Source organism: Heptranchias perlo, chromosome 23, assembly GCF_035084215.1.
Source record: "Heptranchias perlo isolate sHepPer1 chromosome 23, sHepPer1.hap1, whole genome shotgun sequence".
NCBI lineage: Eukaryota > Metazoa > Chordata > Chondrichthyes > Hexanchiformes > Hexanchidae > Heptranchias > Heptranchias perlo.
The window spans coordinates 6008376-6025482 of record NC_090347.1 but is presented as its reverse complement, the minus strand read 5'-3'; the positions used below and the strand labels follow the sequence as shown (position 1 = coordinate 6025482).

Sequence of the window (17107 nt, the reverse complement as noted above, 5' to 3'; positions counted from 1 at the left end):
CGACTCTATGATTATCACATTGCTGCTTGTGGGATCTTGCTGTGTGCAAATTGGCTGCTGCATTGCCTAAATTCCAACAGTGACTTCACTTCAAAAGTACTTCATTGGCTGTAGAACGTCTGAGGTTGTGAAAGTTACTATATAAATGCAAGTCTTTCTTTCCCCTCCCTCGCCCAGAGGCACCGAGGATGATGGTGCTGCTGCCCCAGCTGAGATCAACAGGCACTCTCCATTTTTTTATATTGGAGCTGACACAAAGCGTAGGGGAGCCCAGTCCTGTCTTGGAACGACTCTGGGCCTGTGGTTCGCAGGGAACAAGGTCGCTCTGGCCAAAATGTTTTGAGACATCTTAAAAGTAAGTAAATGATTATGTTGCTGGGATCATTATGAAGAAGTTGCCAGAAAACTACAGAGAAATTGCTGCTGGCAAACAATCTGCTTTTCTTGGGAAGTCAAGGGAGCTCCAGTGTTGTTGTGTCACCAGCTTTTCTCCAGCAAAAGTAGAGGCCTGTACTGTCACTATGGCAACGTGTCATTAGCAAGTAGCATCAAATTGATCTTGCTCCTAACTATCTGAAATCCTGAACACAACATCCTCCCATACAAAGGCGTTTGATTCCCCTCTCTTTTCAGAAAGAAAGCAGACAGACAGGCAGAGACGGAGGCAGACGCAGAGACGGAGGCAGACGCAGAGACGGAGGCAGACGCAGAGACGGAGGCAGACGCAGAGACGGAGGCAGACGCAGAGACGGAGGCAGACGCCCATTTCTATAGCACCTTTCATGACCACAGGACGTCCCAAAGCGTTTTACAGCCAATGAAGTACTTTTGAAGTGCAGTCACTGTTGTAATGCAAGAAATGTGGCAGTCAATTTGCGCAGAGCAAGATCCCACAAACAGCAATGTGATAATGATCAGATAATCTGGGTTTTTTTTTGGTGATATTGGTTGACCAGGGATGTTGGTTTATAATAAATGTTGGTCAGGACACTGGGGAGAACTCCCTTGCTCTTCCTCGAGATAGTGCCATGGGATCTTTCACATCCACCCGAGAAGGCAGACAGGACCTCGGTTTAACGTCTCACCCAAAAGACGGCCCCTCCGACAGTGCAGCGTGCCCTCGGTACTGCACTGGGAGCGTCAGCCTGGATTACGTGCTCTGAAATACCCATCACCTGTGGCAGAGAAAGCAGGCAGGTGAGATACACGCAGAGCTCCGCCAATACCAGTCTAGAGCAGACCACGAGGGACTGCAGAGTAGTGGCCTGGGTCTGACCCTCCCTCACCCAGCCACAGGGAGGTGCTCACAGCCCACCTTCAGCTCAGCAATATGGCAACCGAACCTCGGCCCCTTTCGCTGCCGTAGCAACACATCCCCCTCCCCGCCCCGGAGCGGGCCCTGGCGCTGTGCTACTTTGTCAATTTGTTCTTCATCCTCTTTCCCAACCACATTCCAGGTCTGACATTTATGCCCCCAACTATCACCAAACAACAAGAACATTATGCAAAGAACGCAGCCTATGGAATACTTGGCAAAAAATATGCAAACTCCTCACCTCGCCCACTTTAAACATGACCGCACTACGGGACAGTCTCGCCCACCAACCACAACATTCACACAAACTCCAAGCGGTGAAAGGGGCCGGGTTTTTCGAAAGACAGTTTGAGTGCGACAACCGGAACAGGACAGAGAGAAATGGAGACAGGACCTGCCTCGATGGCCATTCACCTCCTCCCATACCACCGCCCGGGACCCTGAGACGTCCTTCCACGTCAGACAACAATTTTCATCCATTACCTCCAATCTAGTTCACTTTGTTCATGGTGTGTGGTCTCCTCCATCAAATGCAGATTGGATTACTGCTCTGTCCACAAGTGTGACCTTGACCTCCCTGTGGCTCGCCATGTTAATTCTCCCTTCGATTCCTGCGCTGGCCTCTGCCTTTGGAGTCCGACACTAGTCCAACCAAACTCAACGCAAGCTTCAACGACAGTATCTCACCTTCCTCCTGGGCACCCACAGCCCCCATTTCCTTTTGGCAGGGGGGTGGTGTGGATGTGGAGTGGGTCTGTCTGTGTCCAGGGAGGTGGGGGCGGGGGGGGTGCGGGGGCCGGTGGACCCTTAGGGTGTGGTTCCTTCATCAGAACACGGCTCCGCGGGGGTTCCCTGCCCAGAACGTTATCTTGGGCTTTCTCTTTTCACACCTTTCCCAACCTTCCCCGCCCCCCCACAGTCTTTTATCCTTCTAATGCCTCGCTGGGATACCTTATATTTCATAACCGGTTCCCACTGCGCTGTTAAAGAGGCACAGATGGGGGAAGAGTCTCACGGGCCTCTCACCCCAACGGGGGGGAAGGAAGGGATAGAGAGACGGAGAGGCAGAAAAAGAGGGGGGGGAAGAGAGTGTTGAGAGAAAAAGAGGGTGAGGGAGAGAAAGAGAAAGCAGGAGGGAGAGCAAAATGGAAGGAGTGTGAGGAGAGGGGCAATGAAGAGAAGAACGGGAGGGAGAGGAAAAACAGGGATAGAGAGAGATCGAGTGTGTGAGCACACACGGCTAGTATATTTTACAAAATACAAACGTAGGATGAATGGGAATGAGGATGCAATCAGTTTGTTGAGTTAAAGAGTTGATCTCACACTCAATCCTACCCCCCCACTGGGGTGAGAGGTCCGTGAGACTCTCCCTCGATCTTTCTCCCCCTCTGTGCCTCTCCCCTTCCCCCACTTGCTATCTCCTGTTTGCACAGTGGTGGCATCTCTCTCCATAACAGCTCTGTGTGGATCACACTAACCACCGACAACAAGTGTAACTCACACAACATGGAACTCAGGCAGACTCCAGCAACCGATGAAAACAAGATCATGACGTGAGCTGCTCAGAGACGCACTAATCTGAATTAATGGTGCCCTGGGAGTGCTGCTGACGGAAGAGTTTCATAAATGGTTTTCTCCTCGTGCCTCTGTTATTATCGGTGTCTGACTGGGTTCGCAGATAGATCTTTGTTTCCTTTTTAAGCTGGGAAAATTTAACAACGGATACCAAGACTTTGAAACGCCTCCATTTAAATGGAGTCTTATCTCCCCTTTCCCTAGTTGTTTCCCCTGTTCCATACATTCACCTCCCCATCCAATGTCCCTGTACCTTGCACTTATCCTCTCCTGGCCAATCTCTGTGCCACACACCTACCCTTCCCTACCACTCTGTGTCACGCCTCTGCCACATGAAGAACGGGCACTTGAGTGAGATACTGGAGAGCAACCATCAAGTGTGGAATTCAACCCCAGCACAAATCAGAGCTTTCAGGATGGATGGGAGAACACTGGGAACACAAGAAAAGTCAAGGGTTGGGAAAAGGCAAATTCTCCCCCTGAGCTCTTCCCTCCCTCCCTCCCCCCAGCCGAGCTCTTCCCTCCCTCTCCCCTATTCTAACTCTCCCACTCTGTGGGTAGAGAGATGGCTGGGGGACAGAATGTGGAGATGCCGGTGATGGACTGGGGTTGACAATTGTAAACAATTTTACAACACCAAGTTATAGTCCAACAAATTTATTTTAAATTTCACAAGCTTTCAGAGGCTTCCTCCTTCCTCAGGTGAATGTTGTGGAAATGAAATCTTCGAATCCTTCACATTTATAAATCACAGAACAATGCCTGGTGATTACTGCCCGTTGCCAAGGCAATCACAGTGAGCAGACAGAGAGGTGTCACCTACAAGGCCACCGAATATACAAACCCCCCAAAAAAAAGAGGCAGAGACATAGAGACATCCGGAAGGAAGACAGCAAATGGCCCGTTATATTAAAAACAGATAACATTTGTTCGCTGGTGGGGTTACGTGTAGCGTGACATGAACCCAAGATCCCGGTTGAGGCCGTTCTCATGGGTGCGGAACTTGGCTATCAATTTCTGCTCGACGATTTTGCGTTGTCGTGTGTCTCGAAGGCCGCCTTGGAGTATGCTTACCCAAAGGTCGGTGGCTGAATGTCCATGACTGCTGAAGTGTTCCCCGACTGGGAGGGAACCCTCCTGTCTGGCGATTGTTGCGCGGTGTCCGTTCATTCGTTGTCGCAGCGTCTGCATGGTCTCGCCAATGTACACTGGGCATGGTACATTGGATGCCCCAGAGCATGGTACATTGGCGAGACCATGCAGACGCTGCGACAACGGATGAACGGACACCGCGCAACAATCGCCAGACAGGAGGGTTCCCTCCCAGTCGGGGAATACTTCAGCAGTCAAGGACATTCAGCCACCGACCTTCGGGTAAGCATACTCCAAGGCGGCCTTCGAGACACACGACAACGCAAAATCATCGAGCAGAAATTGATAGACAAGTTCCACACCCATGAGGACAGCCTCAACCGGGATCTTGGGTTCATGTCACGCTACACGTAACCCCACCAGCGAACAAATGTTATCTGTTTTTAATATAACGGGTCAGTTGCTGTCTTCCTTCCAGATGTCTCTATGTCTCTGCCTCTCTCTCTCTTTTTTTTTGGGGGGTTTGTATATTCGGTGGCCTTGTAGGTGACACCTCTCTGTCTGCTCACTGTGATTGCCTAGGCAATGGGCAGTAATCACCAGGCATTGTTCTGTGATTTATAAATGCGAAGGATTCGAAGATTTCATTTCCACAACATTCACCTGAGGAAGGAGCAAGCCTCCGAAAGCTTGTGAAATTTAAAATAAATTTGTTGGACAATAACTTGGTGTTGTAAAATTGTTTACAATGAGGGACAGAAAGCAGAGAATAGGGCTAAATGGATCTTTTTCCGATGAGTGTGACAGATGCATTTCATAGCAGAGAAATGTGAAGCACAGTGGTATATTTTGGAAAAAAGTGAAAGGAAATAAACCCTAAACAGTAAGATTATTAACAGATTGGAGAGACAGAGATAACTAGAGACAGAGATAACTAGAGACAGAGATAACTAGAGACAGAGATAACTAGAGACAGAGTTACACGGATCTTTAAAATGGGATTGAGTGCAGTAAAAAGCCATAAAATGGGAAATGGTATTCTGGGTTTACACACAGGGGCAGTGAATAGAGAATAAAGAATGGGTTTGTCCAAAACATTGGTTAGACCATAATTGGAGTACCATGTGCAGTTCTGGGCGCCCCATTATAGGAAGGATATCAGAACTATGGAAAGGGGACAGTGAAGATTCCCTGGAATTAAACAGTAATAAAAGGTTATAGCCATGAAGAAACGGCTTGAAAAATTGGGGACTTTTCACTGTTACAGAAAAGATTAAGAGGGGATCTTAGAGAGGCTTTCAAAATTCTGAAAAGTTTTGAGAGGGTGAAAAGGAATTGGAGAAGTATCTGAAAAGAATGGATATAAATAATACAGGGAAAGGGACCGAGAAATGGGATTAAAGCAGATAGCTGCAGTTGAAAAGTTAGCAGCAGCTCAGGCACAATGGACCAAATAGCCTCCTCCTGTGCTGTAAATTCTAGGATTCTATGTTTTCCACTGTTGTATCTTCGTATCCCAGCATTTAGTTAGTGTTTAAATCACCCACTGCATTGTACAAGACAAATGCACTATTTACGCTCAGGTTCTTGCCAAGTCTCCTTGTACTAATCTGACAGCGCTCATTTTGTACCATGATGCACATTATTTCACCCAATGTTCAACACTTAATAGGTCAGCATTAAATTTCACCTGTCATCTATCAGCACATTTGCATAAATTATCCAAATTGCTCACTGTCCCCATCGATGTCTTTCTGCTCTCCCCATTTCGGTGTCATTTACAAATCTGACAACTTTGCCTTTGGTTTCAGCACCCAGACCACTGATGGAAACGACGGGTGTGAGTGTATCGGAGCCCAAAAGAGAAACAGTCTCCATTCAGGACCGAAGGCTGATACACTGGCTAAGTACAGGAACACACGTTCTGGGAAACACTACATTTCTCTTCATTACCTGGGTTATATTAACAAAAAAGCATTCATAAGGTATTGTCAATTTGGTCCATTTGGTTTCGGACAGTCATGGGTTTGAGCCCCACTCCAGGACATGAGCGTATTATCCAGGCTGACACTTCAGTGTCGTACTGAGGGAGTGCTGCACTGCCAGAGGTGCTGCCCTTTGGGGAAGACTTCAAACTAAGACCCTATCTGTTCGTTAAAGATCCCATGGTAACATTCTAAGAAGGGCTGGGCGTTCTCCCGGAGTCCTGGCCAACATCCCTCAACCAACACCACCACAAGCAGATTAACTGGTCATTGTTGTTTGTGACTGTTGCCTTTAGTTACAAAGCAACATTCATTGCACTTCAAAGTGAGGTAATTTGAGATGCTTCTGAGAGATATGGAACTATATAAATACAATTTTATTTAGTCTTAATGCTTCCCGTTTGAATGCAGTCTCAGCAATTATTTAAAGTCTTTCACCTTTTAAGTTGTTTTTTTTTTGCAAGTCCTGAATGCTAATAATTACATCAGTAACTTGGAATGAACTAACAAAATATCTGAGCCGAGCCTCTTCCTTTTTTGTAACAGAAATGTCAACAATTTTCTAGTAGTGATTCATTGCACAGGAATCTGGATTAACCAGTCACTTCCTATTACATCCAGGTACATCCATCACATCCCCTTATCAGCTAACTGAGCTGTTTGAAAGACAAAACAAAAGAATCCGGGATATGTCAACACCTTCAGCTGGTGTCCAAGCCTTCAGGTGCTCCGCAGGGGTGAGAGGGAGGCTTTGTGCAAGCCATACGGTGTAGAGGGCAGGAATACAGGAACAGTGCCAATACGCTGACAATCACCAGCTACACAATGCTACCATTACGAGCGATGCAATTACAGAGCTCGATGGTGTGTGTGTATGTATGTATGTATGTATGTATAGATATAGATAGATAGATAGATAGATAGATAGATAGATAGATAGATAGAAAGAGAGAGATGTATTACGAGAGCTGGCGGACTGATGAGCCTGCTTTTGGTTTCCATGGTTCTATCCTTTTCCCCAAGAAACTCAACCATTGTTAATTAGCCCACATAACTGGATGATGGAGATCTGTAAACCAGCAAAACCCAGGCAGCAGTCAACAAGATTGGGATCAGCCTCCTTTCCGAGTTCTCATTTACAGGGCATCGGGGAGGGCTGGGGTGGACGCAGGGCAGGTCTAAATATTCCTCTGGGGATGCTGTAACATTGCACCACTCTGTTACACTGACATTTTCATCTGGCACTAAAGTGATACACACCAGCCAATAACCTCAACAATTCTAGTCATGGTTGAGTGCCAAACTAAGCCTCCAGTGCAGGCCTACAGCCTGTTTCAGGGCTTTCCATCTCCTTCCATATAACAATAACTTGCATTTATATAGCGCCTTTAATGTAGTAAAACGTCCAAAGGCGCTTCACAGGAGTGATTATCAAACAAAATTTGACACCGAGCCACATAGAGATATTAGGACAGATGACCAAAAGCTTGGTCAAACAGTCAGGTTTTAAGCAGCATCTTAAAGGAGGAGAGAGAGGTAGAGAGGTGGAGAGGTTTAGGGAGGGAATTCCAGAGATTTGTTCCCAGGCAGCTGAAGGCACGGCCGCCAATGGTGGAACGAGGAAAATGGAGGCAAGACAAGTAGACTTCAAAGTACAATTTAAAAATAAACAGGAAACAGGGCGTTAACTTATTAGTAGTAACACAGCTTAGGAAAAAAATGTAAATACAATTAAATGTTGTGCAATGTGCTTCTTCTGTGATTATCATAACTCATCTCCTTAAATTGCTCCATCCACTACCACTGGTGACAGACCTGTACCCATCGCTACTTCACATTATTGTTACACAGCTCAAAATACTCTCTCCGGAGACAACCTAAGTTTGGAAGGACAAAATTTATAATTGTGCTATGGGCAATTTTCTTGCTTCAAACGGACACAATATGAAGAATTCATCCACCCATTATTATGCTGTGCTGAAATTCCACTGACAACACTGGAAAGCTGAGGTGCCAGTAGGATGGATGTACCTAGGGTTGCCAATCCTCCAGGATTGCCCTAGAGTCTTCAGGAGTTGAAGATTAACCTCCTGGACATTGCTGCGAGCAAACCATAGCGGTGAAAAATCATAGATTGAGGTTTTTTTTTCAATTTCTTTGACCACTTTCATTTATTAGTTATAAAAACATTGGATATAGGGGGAAAGACTATCTTACTGGGCGGGGCAGTTGGAGACGGGAGATCGCGTGATGAAACTTCCAGGAATACGTCCAACCAGGGTTGGTAACCCTAGGTATACCACACAGCACAGTACCACCAATTTCTTCCATGGCAATGTCCCAATCCATTCTCTATCTGACCACTAGGGGAGAAAGCCAAGGAGGCTAAAATAACATTAAACCACGGAGAGGACCCATCTTCCTTTTCTCCACTTTCCCTAAGACAACAACAACTTCCATTTATATAGTATCTTTAACATAGTAAAACATCCCAAGGCGCTTCATAGGAGCGTTATCAAACAAAATTTGACACTGAGCCACATAAGGAGATATTAGGACAGGTGACCAAAAGCTTGGTCAAAGAGGTAAGTTTTAAGGAGCGTTTTAAAGGAGTGAGAGAGGCAGAGGAGGTTAAGGGAGGGAATTCCAGAGCTTAGGGTCTAGGTAGCTTGTAAACCCAAAGTCATTCAGCCATGTTTACGTTATCAACACTAAAATTCCGATCCTCACATTACCGGCCCCCTCCCCAAGTAAACACAAGCTTTCCATCTTTGAGCTAACTGTGTTCTCTCCCAACCCGCATGCATGTTGTTACTCAATTAGATTTAGAATGAAAATGTGATCATTAGATAGGTCCGTTTTATTTTATATACATGTTTAAGATAGAGGCTATCAGATTTTGAATTGAAACACTATGCAGATCATCGAAACTCTTGAATTGTAGCCGACCTTATCATAGCAGGTACACAGCACAGGAGGAGGCCAATTGGCCCATCGTGCCTGTGCTGGCTCTTTGAAAGAGCTATCCAATTAGTCCCACTCCCCTGCTCTTTCCCCTTATAACACGAGCAGTCTAATTACCACTTTTTAGAAAAACAATCCTACAAGGCCATCCCCGTGAGAAGACTGCCGTCAGGTGATGAGGAGTAACATTCCTCATTTAACAATTAGTTGGAACGCCTTTATTGGCCCACTGATGTTACCACTCGAGGCTCTTTGTTTTGTAACTTTCCTGCAGCACAATGATTTAATTGGCAGGTGTGCCGAGAGTTACATAGGCTTTAGCTTCAGGACTTAATAGATGGACAGTGAGCAGCATCGTGGAGTCTGCACCTGTCGGGATAAGAACGCTGACAGCCACAGAACATTTTCAGGTGCCTCCCAGACTTGATAACTATTAATTTATTCAGTTTGCAGATACAGCTTGTTAGATGAAGAACTTTACTATACAATTGCAATATTGCTACATGTTACTTTGCAGAATCTCTTACTAAATGAGTACAAAATATCCATTATGTATGAATTGTATTACTGTGCAATCTCCATTTTAACAAAATAATAAAGCCTGGCCCCAGGGGGACGAAGGTGTGTGGATTGTTTCACTGAAGGTGTCGAAACAGAAACAGAAAATAAGCAGATACTGCAACAATTTTAACAATTAAAAGGTGTGATTTGTACTCCTAGCACATCTGAGGTCCAATCCCTGGTCTGTGCTGAATTAGCTGTTCTCAGCCCAGGTAACCAGGTATGCCTGGTTCTATTCCTATCTATCCAGTTGTAGAGAATCACCTGCAATGGTCTCTCTTCTCGCTCCTGCACCTTTACCTCTGGAGTCCCCCAAGGATCTATCCTTAGCCCCCTCCTATTTCTCATCTACACGCTGCCCCTCAGCGACATCATCCGAAAACAGGTCAGGTTCCACATGTACGCTGACGACATCCAGCTCTACCTCACCACCACCTCCCTCTACCTCTCAACCGTCTCTGATTTGTCACACTGCTTGTCCGACATTCCGTACTGGATGAACAAAAATTTCCTCCAACTAAATATTGGGAAGACCGAAGCCATTGTCTTTGGTCTCCGCCGCAAACTCTATTCCCTCTCCCTGGCCGCTGTCTGAGGCTGAACCAGACCGTTTGCAACCTTGGGGTCCTATTTGACCCTGAGATGAGCTTCCGACCACAAATCTGCTCCATCACCAAGACCGGCTACTTCCACCTCCGTAACATCGCCCGCCTCTGCCCCTTTCTCAGCTCATCTGCTGCTGAAACCCTCATCCATGCCTTTGCTACCTCTGGACTTGACTATTCCAACCCTCTCCTGACCGGCCTCTCATCTTCCACCCTCCATAAACTTGAGCTCATCCAAAACTCTTAACTCGCACCAAGTCCCGTTCACCCATCACCCCTGTGCTCGTCGACCTACTTTGGTTCCCGGTCAGAGAATGCCTCGATTTTAAAATTCTCATCCTTGTTTCCAAATCCCTCCATGGCCTCGCCCCTCCCTATCTCTGTAACCTCCTCCAGCCCTACAACCCTCCGAGATCTCTGCGCTCCTCCAATTCTTGCCTCTTGTGCATCCCCGATTTTAATCACTCCACCAATGGCGGCCGTGCCTTCAGCTACCTAGGCCCTAAGCTCTGGAATTCCCTCCCTAAACCTCTCCGCCTCTCCTACCTCTCTCTCCTCCTTTAAGACGCTCCTTAAAACCTACCTCTTTGACCAAGCTTTTGTTCACCTGTCCAAAATCTCCTTATGTGGCTCGGTGTCAAATTTTGTTTGAAAATTGCTCCTTTGTAGCACCTTGGGACGTTTTACTATGTTAAAGGAGCTGTGTAAATGGAAGTTATTGATATGCCTTTGGGCTACTAGGAGGATGGGGTGGAGAGGGGAAATCAACCAAGGTTTCTATTCCCCAGTTGTTGCAGTTCGGCCAAATTGAGCAACAGCTTGCATTTATATAGCGCCTTTAAGGTAGTAAAAACATCCCAAGGTGCTTCACACTTCACACTCCAACACGTCTGCTCAGTGCAAAAAGGCTGCGTTTATAAGCAGACTGAGTGCCCTACGATCTGAAACCTGTCACCTTACACGTGCCATGTACGGGTTAGCGTGCCCAGATCTAATACTGAATCGCTAATGCAGATATATCGTTCGTGGAGATCTCCTGGGATGCCCACCACTTTCTCCCATCTCTTCCCAAAAAGGTGGAAAATACCACATCATCACACTTGTTCATACAGGCTAAAATTATTTAATCCGATTTATTCACGGGTTAAATAATATACAGAAGCCAAATGACACAGCAAGATACCAAATCAGCACAATATTTAAAAACAATCAAATTGGAATAAGTCCACAAGATGTTAAAATACCCTTTTTAAGAACATTTTTCTGAAAGTCAACAAAACTTTTAGATGAAAAAATCAGATTTGTCTCATGGTAGACTTTCCGGATGGTACAATGTGAATCTCAGTCCAACTAAGGAGATTGAATTTCTTACCAGAACTAGAAATTAAGGGAGAATTCCACAGTAGTTACTTATCCAAGGACCTCTAAAGTCAGAACTGTCAGTCATCCACAATCAAGGACAGAACAGTTGAAATTATTGTATAAAATGTTCGTGAACAGGTACTAATGCAATGTATGGATTCCGAGAACCTGTTCATGCCTTGGCCATGTACAAGGTAGTTCGCACACAGAACAAATCCCTTGTATCCTGGAAAGTTTCCAAATCAATCAGCCTGGCCTAGTTCCCATAGACACCGGTCATCCATTTTCAATTTTGGTAAAAGACCACCACTTCCCATTTAACTCTAGACTGGATAACAGTGACTTTCATTGGTCAGTGAGCATGTCTGGGCATTGAGTGCGGACAGAATAGGTCTTGGCTGTAATGTCTCGCAGGGCAAAACAGCCTGCCGACAATCACTGTCCAACGTGAAACCTGACAAATGGCCACTCAGGTGAGGTATTGGGAGTGCTTCCAGTGCCTGACCAGTAGGTGATATCTTCTGGAGAAAAGGAGGGAAAATGGAAAGCTGGGCTGCCTGCCAACCATGAAGTGGCTCACACGTGAACAGTGGCCATTGGAACAAGGCACCGAGGGTGACTGGTACCCGTGAAACAAACCCCAACGACACCTTCAGGAGAGGAGGGGAAAATCAACGAGGGAAAAGGATGCTTGCCCCTCAAACACTGGGGCTTCCGCACCCAATTTTAAAGAACTTGCTTCATTCACCGACAGTTACTTCCATTTCAGACGTGTGGCTTTTCGGGTCTTTTGTTTGGGGAGAGGGGGGGGGGGGAGGTGAATCAAATACACCCACATTAACCCAACTTTGGGTACAAGCAGTGGCCAGAGGGTGTTACAGATTCCAGCTGTCTGGGAGTCAGGAATATATCTGCAAAAAGTTTTATGTCGGATAGAATAACAGAGATTTAGATTTATAGACAAGATATGTTACCATTCTGTAAAGATAATAATTGTCTGGGAAGAACTTGGCACGAGGAATGTTTTAGCAGCTTTTAAAGATCATCATTAAAATAACTGCTCTTCAGTAGAAAGGAAATCACAGAATAAATCAACCTGTTCCCGTCCCGTCTCCCCCTCGCCGACCCGGCCCCCGTCCCCCCCTCGCCGGCCCGGCCCCCGTCCCCGTCCCGTCCCCCCCCTCGCCGGCCTGGCCCGGCCCCCGTCCCCGTCCCGTCCCCCCCTCGCCGGCCTGGCCCCCGTCCCCGTCCCCGTCCCGTCCCCCCCTCGCCGACCCGACCCGGCCCCCGTCCCCCCCTCGCCGGCCCGGCCCCCGTCCCCGTCCCGTCCCCCCCTCGCCGGCCTGGCCCGGCCCCCGTCCCCGTCCCGTCCCCCCCTCGCCGGCCCGGCCCCCGTCCCCGTCCCGTCCCCCCCTCGCCGGCCCGGCCCCCGTCCCCGTCCCGTCCCCCCCTCGCCGGCCCGGCCCCCGTCCCGTACCCCCCTCGCCGACCCGTCCCCCGTCCCGTCCCCCCCTCGCCAACCCGGCCCCCGTCCCGTCCCCCCCTCGCCGACCCGGCCCCCGTCCCGTCTCCCTATCTCTGCTTAAGCAAACAACTCCAACTAGGAGGGCCGTGTGAAATGGGTGAGGTGGGGGAGGAATCTCTTTCTGCACCACTCCAGCTTGACAGGCCTGGTGGAGGGTCAGCCAGGCACCGATGGACAATGGTGGGGAGCTGCAGCCTGGCCTGTCCTCCCAAGTCGAGTGACAAAGGGAATCATAGAAAAATACGGCACAGAAGGAGGCCATTCAGCCCATCAGGTCTGTGCTGGCCGAAAAAGAGCAATCCAGCCTAATCCCACTTTCCAGCACTTGGTCCATAACCCTGTAGGTTACAGCACTTCAGGCGCACATCCAGGTACTTTTTAAATGAGTTGAGGGTTTCTGCCTCTACCACCCTTTCAGGCAGTGAGTTCCAGACCCCCACCACCCTCTGGGTGAAAAGGTTTCTCCCCAGCTCCCCTCTAATCCTTCTACCAATTACTTTAAATCTATGCCCCCTGTTAAGGGAAATAGGTCCTTCCTATCCACTCTATTTAGGCCCCTCATCATTTTGTACACCTTAATCAAATCACCCCTCAGCCTCCTCTGTTCCAAAGAAAACAACCCCAGCCTATCCAATCTTTCCTCATAGCTAAAATTCTCCAGTCCTGGCAACATCCTCGTAAATCTCCTCTGTACCCTCTCTATCACATCCTTCCTGTAATGTGGTGACCAGAACTGTACACAGTATTCAAGCTGTGGCCTAACTAGTGTTTTATACAGTTCCAGCATAACATCCCTGCTTTTATATTCTATGCCTCGGCTAATAAAGGAAAGCATTCCCTATGCCTTTTGAACCACCTTATCTACCTGTTCTGCTACCTTCAGGGATCTGTGGACATGCACTCCAAGCTCCCTCTGTTCCTCTACACTTCTCAGTATCCCCCATTTATTGTGTATTCCCTTACCTTGTTTGCCCTCCCCAAATGCATTAACTCAATTCTCCAGACTGAATTCCATTTGCCACTTTTTTGCCCTCCTGACCAGTCCATTGATATCTTCCTGCAGTTTACAGCTTTCCTCCTCACTATCAACCACACGGCCAATTTTTGTATCATCTGCAAACTTCTTAATCATGCCCCATACGTTTAAGTCTAAATCACTGATATATACCATACGAAGGGGAACAAAGAAAGTACGGCGAACTCCCTGAATTAGCAGCACGGCACAGACTACAGACCGCACAAGACCCCGTGAACACCAAGCAAACCAGCTGTATGTTTTGACAGAAAAACGTAGAGCGAATGAAGAGAGGTACATTCCACATCACAAATTTATGAAGAGATTCCCCCTGCGGTGGATTACATTTTTAATACCCGTCCTGCAAACAAAACGTTCCTCGCACCAACACGTTGGAGAAAGCGATATCATCGGGTGAGATGCTGAATATTAAAGCCTTGTACTCACGTCGGTGTCTGGTCCTTTGTCTGCTCCGGGGCAGCAGAAGGTAACAAACTCATGGCACCTCTTGTGTACAACGAAGCAGCAAACTGAATGAGGGAAGAAAAAAAGAGAGACAGGTGTTAAACTCTTCTACAAACTGGTCCCCACAAGAAGGATAGTGAGTAACGGCTAAATGATCATTGGGATTCAGCCCAGACTATTGAGGGAAGGAAAGCAGCCAGGATTCCTGCTCCTAACCACCATCCAGTGACACCTGCTGAAAGGCACGGGTGGCAGGTAAGGAGAGGGATCGGGCTCAGCTGGGAGGCCGTATAACGCCCCCCCCCCCCAAATATTGAATGCTCTCCGTCTCAGCTCACGCACGAAGAATGGGCACCTGTGCGAGAGTGCAGGAGGCCATGCTGCACCCTCTTGAACCATGTCCCCCAATACCAGTCACTGGCGTCAGGGGAGGAACGGAGACAAAGGAGGGGAGGGAACGTCAAGATACTTCACAGCTCACGAAGGTTTGTCTCAGGGAGCATGACCCAGTCCGAAAACAAGTAATACAAATCACTCATGGAAAACCGAATCAGGAGGGGCCTTTTCAGCGGGGAGACCAAACAAAGATTGGGTGATCGCTTTGCTGAACACCTCCGTTCAGTCCGCAAGTGTGACCCTGACCTTCCGGCCGCTTGCCATTTTAATTCCCCCCGTCCCACTCCCACTCTGACCTCTCTGTTCCAATGAAGCTTGAGGAACAGCACCTCATCTTTCAATTGGGCCATTTACAAACTTCTGGGCTCAACACTGATTTCAATAACTTCAGATCATAACCACTGCTCCCATTTCCCCGGATAACGGGAGCTGGTAATGGTTCTCTTGTGACCATTTACAGCCACTCTAGACCCATATTTTGTTTCTTTACTTGTCCCATTCCCACCCTCCTTGCCTTGCACAATCATTCCTTTTGTCATTTGATCACTCCTGCCCTCCACCCTATCACAGACCTTCTGTTCTTTCCTTCTCCCTTTTCCCTGGCTCTGTACTTGCTTAAAAACTGTTAAATCTCTCGATCACCTTCTACTTCTGAGGAAAGGTCTTTGACCTGAAACATTAACTCTGTTTCTTTCTCCACAGATGCTGCCTGACTCGCTGAGCTTCTCCAGCATTTTCTGTTTTTATTTCAGATTTCCACCATCCGCAGGATTTTGCTTTTGAACTATAGACCAGTCAGCGTAACGTCGGTGATAGGAAAGATAATGGACCATAGCAAGAAAAATCGGTCACACTTTTCCAATTCGCTCAAATACCCATCATCTCTTAATTTAATCATAATGATTCGCTCAACTAGACAGGCAAGAAAGGCTACCCAATCAGCAACAAGAAAAATACTACCAATCAGCAACAGGCAAGCACAAAATCACCCAATCAAAATCACTACTGTACAATAGCACACTCACTAATGTGGGATGATAATCACTATTTAATGTGCATAAATTGCTATTTATTCTGTACAGCACTAAATTTACAAACAGATCACAATCCTCAAGCTAAGGCTATGAAGAGTAAATTAAGCGCACCTGTACAATAGTTTGTTTTGACTAATGGACTCTCTTCATAAAGTCTAGGCTCAAAAAACCGAGACATGAAAATACAGGCACTGCCACCGCGTTTAGGACATGACCATTTTTCACAAAATCATCGAAATTTCAGCACTGAAAGTGCTTCAGCCCACTGGGCTCGGGCTACCTCTACATCTATTCCAATCCTATTTCCCTGCTCTTTCCCCACAAGAGTTTGTCTTAATTCCCTCTTAAATGTCATGGTCAATTCAGTTTTAACAGACATTCGTGGGAATTCGTTCTGTATCTTTAATGACGCTATACATGAGAAACTGCTTCAAAGCTCCCCCATTAACACTAATCCTCATTACCAGTTCACTGACAAGTACAAACAATCTTTCACTATTTACCCGCTCAAACGCCTTTCACAATTTTGAATATTTCTGCTAAATCCTTAACCATCTCTGCTACAGTGAACAGCAGCCCCGGTTACTCAAGCCTCTCATCAGAACAACTCCACCTCATTGGGTGTCAGCCGTGGCTCGGTTGGTATCACTCTCGCCTTGGAGTCAGAAGGTTGTAGGTTCAAGCCCCACTCCAGAGACTTGATAAACTAATCAGACTGAGAGAGGGTAAAATCCCTGGTCTGGATGGATTGCATCCGTGCGTCTTAAAAAAAAAGTTAGGGAAGAGATTACATTACAGAACTATTACATATATATATAAAAATTAATTGGAAAAGGGAATAGTGCCAGAGGACTGGCAGACTGCTAATGTTATTCCTATATTTGAAAAGGGAGATAGAACAGGTCTAAAGAACTATAAACCAGTTCTGATGAAAGGTCTTTGACCTGAAACATTAACTCTGTTTCTTTTTCCACAGATGCTGCCTGACTCGCTGAGCTTCTCCAGCGTTTTCTGTTTTTATTTCAGATTTCCACCATCCGCAGTATTTTGCTTTTGAACTATAGACCAGTTAGCTTAACGTCGGTGGTAGGAAAGATAATGGGATCTTTACTCAAAAATGTAATAGGAAAACATCTCGAAACCGAAAATATAATGAAGAATAGTCAGCATGGATTTCAAAAGGGAAGGTCATGCTTGACCAGCCTTATTGAAT

The 17107-nt window shown here is 46.9% G+C and overlaps 1 protein-coding gene across 2 annotated transcripts in view; it reads right to left on the bottom strand.

Annotated features, from left to right (window-relative positions):
• Positions 1 to 17107, bottom strand: part of prkcab (protein kinase C, alpha, b) — a 350330-nt gene that overhangs the window by 217955 nt on the left and 115268 nt on the right. For both annotated transcript variants that reach the window (XM_068003889.1, XM_068003891.1), the window contains exon 3: positions 14447 to 14529. In XM_068003889.1, the coding sequence (XP_067859990.1) occupies positions 14447 to 14529 (83 nt within the window). The remainder of the gene's footprint in view (positions 1 to 14446; positions 14530 to 17107) is intronic.